The sequence below is a fragment of the Triticum urartu genome, unplaced genomic scaffold, assembly GCF_003073215.2.
Source record: "Triticum urartu cultivar G1812 unplaced genomic scaffold, Tu2.1 TuUngrouped_contig_8978, whole genome shotgun sequence".
Taxonomy (NCBI): domain Eukaryota; kingdom Viridiplantae; phylum Streptophyta; class Magnoliopsida; order Poales; family Poaceae; genus Triticum; species Triticum urartu.
The window spans coordinates 10,238-11,960 of record NW_024119979.1 but is presented as its reverse complement, the minus strand read 5'-3'; the positions used below and the strand labels follow the sequence as shown (position 1 = coordinate 11,960).

At 48.8% G+C, this 1,723-nt stretch overlaps 1 protein-coding gene across 1 annotated transcript; it reads left to right on the top strand.

Annotated features, from left to right (window-relative positions):
• Window positions 1-7: 7 nt before the first annotated feature.
• Window positions 8-1,123, top strand: LOC125532075 (endo-1,4-beta-xylanase 3-like). The gene has a single exon (XM_048696246.1). The coding sequence runs from the start codon at window positions 96-98 to the stop codon at window positions 852-854; it is 759 nt and encodes a 252-aa protein (XP_048552203.1). The 5' UTR covers window positions 8-95; the 3' UTR covers window positions 855-1,123.
• Window positions 1,124-1,723: the final 600 nt, after the last annotated feature.

Sequence of the window (1,723 nt, the reverse complement as noted above, 5' to 3'; positions counted from 1 at the left end):
GAAGACGCGCCCGCGGCCCCTGCGTCTTCTGGTCCGTCGACGGCGACGTGCAGCAGTGGGTCAAGAACCTCAACAAGGACCAGCTCAGGTCCGCCATGCAGAGCCGCCTCCAGGGCCTCGTCTCCCGCTACGCCGGCAGGTTCAAGCACTACGACGTCAACAACGAGATGCTTCACGGCCGCTTCTTCCGCGACCGCCTCGGCGAGGAGGACATCCCGGCGTATATGTTCAAGGAGGTGGCGCGGCTGGACCCGGAGCCCGCGCTCTTCGTCAACGACTACAACGTGGAGCGTGCCAACGACCCCAACGCCACGCCGGAGAAGTACGCCGAGCAGGTGGTGTGGCTGCAGAGCTGCGGCGCCGTGGTGGGCGGCATCGGCCTGCAGGGCCACGTGCAGAACCCGGTCGGGGAGGTCATCTGCGCCGCGATCGACAGGCTCGCCAAGACCGGCGTGCCCATCTGGTTCACCGAGCTGGACGTGCCCGAGTACGACGTCAGCCTCCGCGCCAAGGACCTGGAGGTGGTGCTCCGGGAGGCCTACGCGCACCCGGCGGTGGAGGGCGTCGTCTTCTGGGGCTTCATGCAGGGCACCATGTGGCGCGAGAACTCCTGGCTCGTCGACGCCGACGGCACCGTCAACGAGGCCGGCCAGATGTTCCTCAACCTCCAGAGGGAGTGGAAGACGGACGCGCGCGGGAGCGTCGACGGCGACGGGGACTTCAAGTTCAGGGGCTTCTACGGCAGGTACGTCGTGGAGGTCACCACGGCGACGGGGAAGCAGATGCTCAAGACCTTCACCGTGGAGAAAGGGGACAACGACACACCTCTCCTCGTGGATTTGGCCGATGCCTGAGTGCCTCACGGTGAATCTATATCTAAGATATACTGCTATTTATACCGATATATATAATTACATGCATGCATTTGCGTACAACGGTCGTCATACGCTGCAGTTGTGATTGAAAGGACGACACGTCAAGGAATAAGGTCGTACAGTATAATTTTTCGCATTTCTAAGGTAACGGGTATTGTATTTTGTAAGAGAAGTGTAAGGTACTGTACTCCTAAATCTAATGAAGATGATTAAAGCAAAAGGCCTATTATTGGTCTTATATTATTATATATCACTTTAGCTACATGTAAGTTGCCTGAATTTTTACATCATAAATGTCATTCCGTGGCAAAAATGATAATTTTTCATTTCACTTTTGTCACTCTTAGCTTTTGACATGTATCACAATTGCCACTCTAATTTTTTTGCTTTTGCCACGGAATGGAAAAAGTGATATATTGTCAAAAGCTAAGAGTGGCAAAAGTGAAATGTCAAATCCTAGAGTGGCATAAGCAAACTGGGCAAAACCTAGAGTGGCAAAAACAAAGTTTTCCCATATTATATGTTCCTTTTTTGCATATTACTAAACGTGCAATTTCAGTGCAAACTTGTGTGTAAATTTTTCCCCTCTTTTTCTTTCTTCTTAAAGGGGTTCATTATTCGCTACAAAACTTCATTTTTTTGCTTTAGTTTTAGTTTTTTTTCTTCTTAAAGGGTTTCATTCTTCCATAGAAAACTTCATTATTTTGATTTTGTTTTTCTTTTTATTTTACTTTATTCTCTTTCTTTAAGGGCAATGACAATATCATTTCACTATTATATGCTTATTCTTGCATATTATAAAAATGCAATTTATGTGTAAACTATGTGCAAATTTTGTTATTTTTTCA

Coding starts and splice junctions, on each gene's coding strand:
- LOC125532075 (XM_048696246.1), top strand. CDS start 96: ATGCAGAGCCGCCTCCAGGGCCTCGTCTCCCGCTACGCCGGCAGGTTC.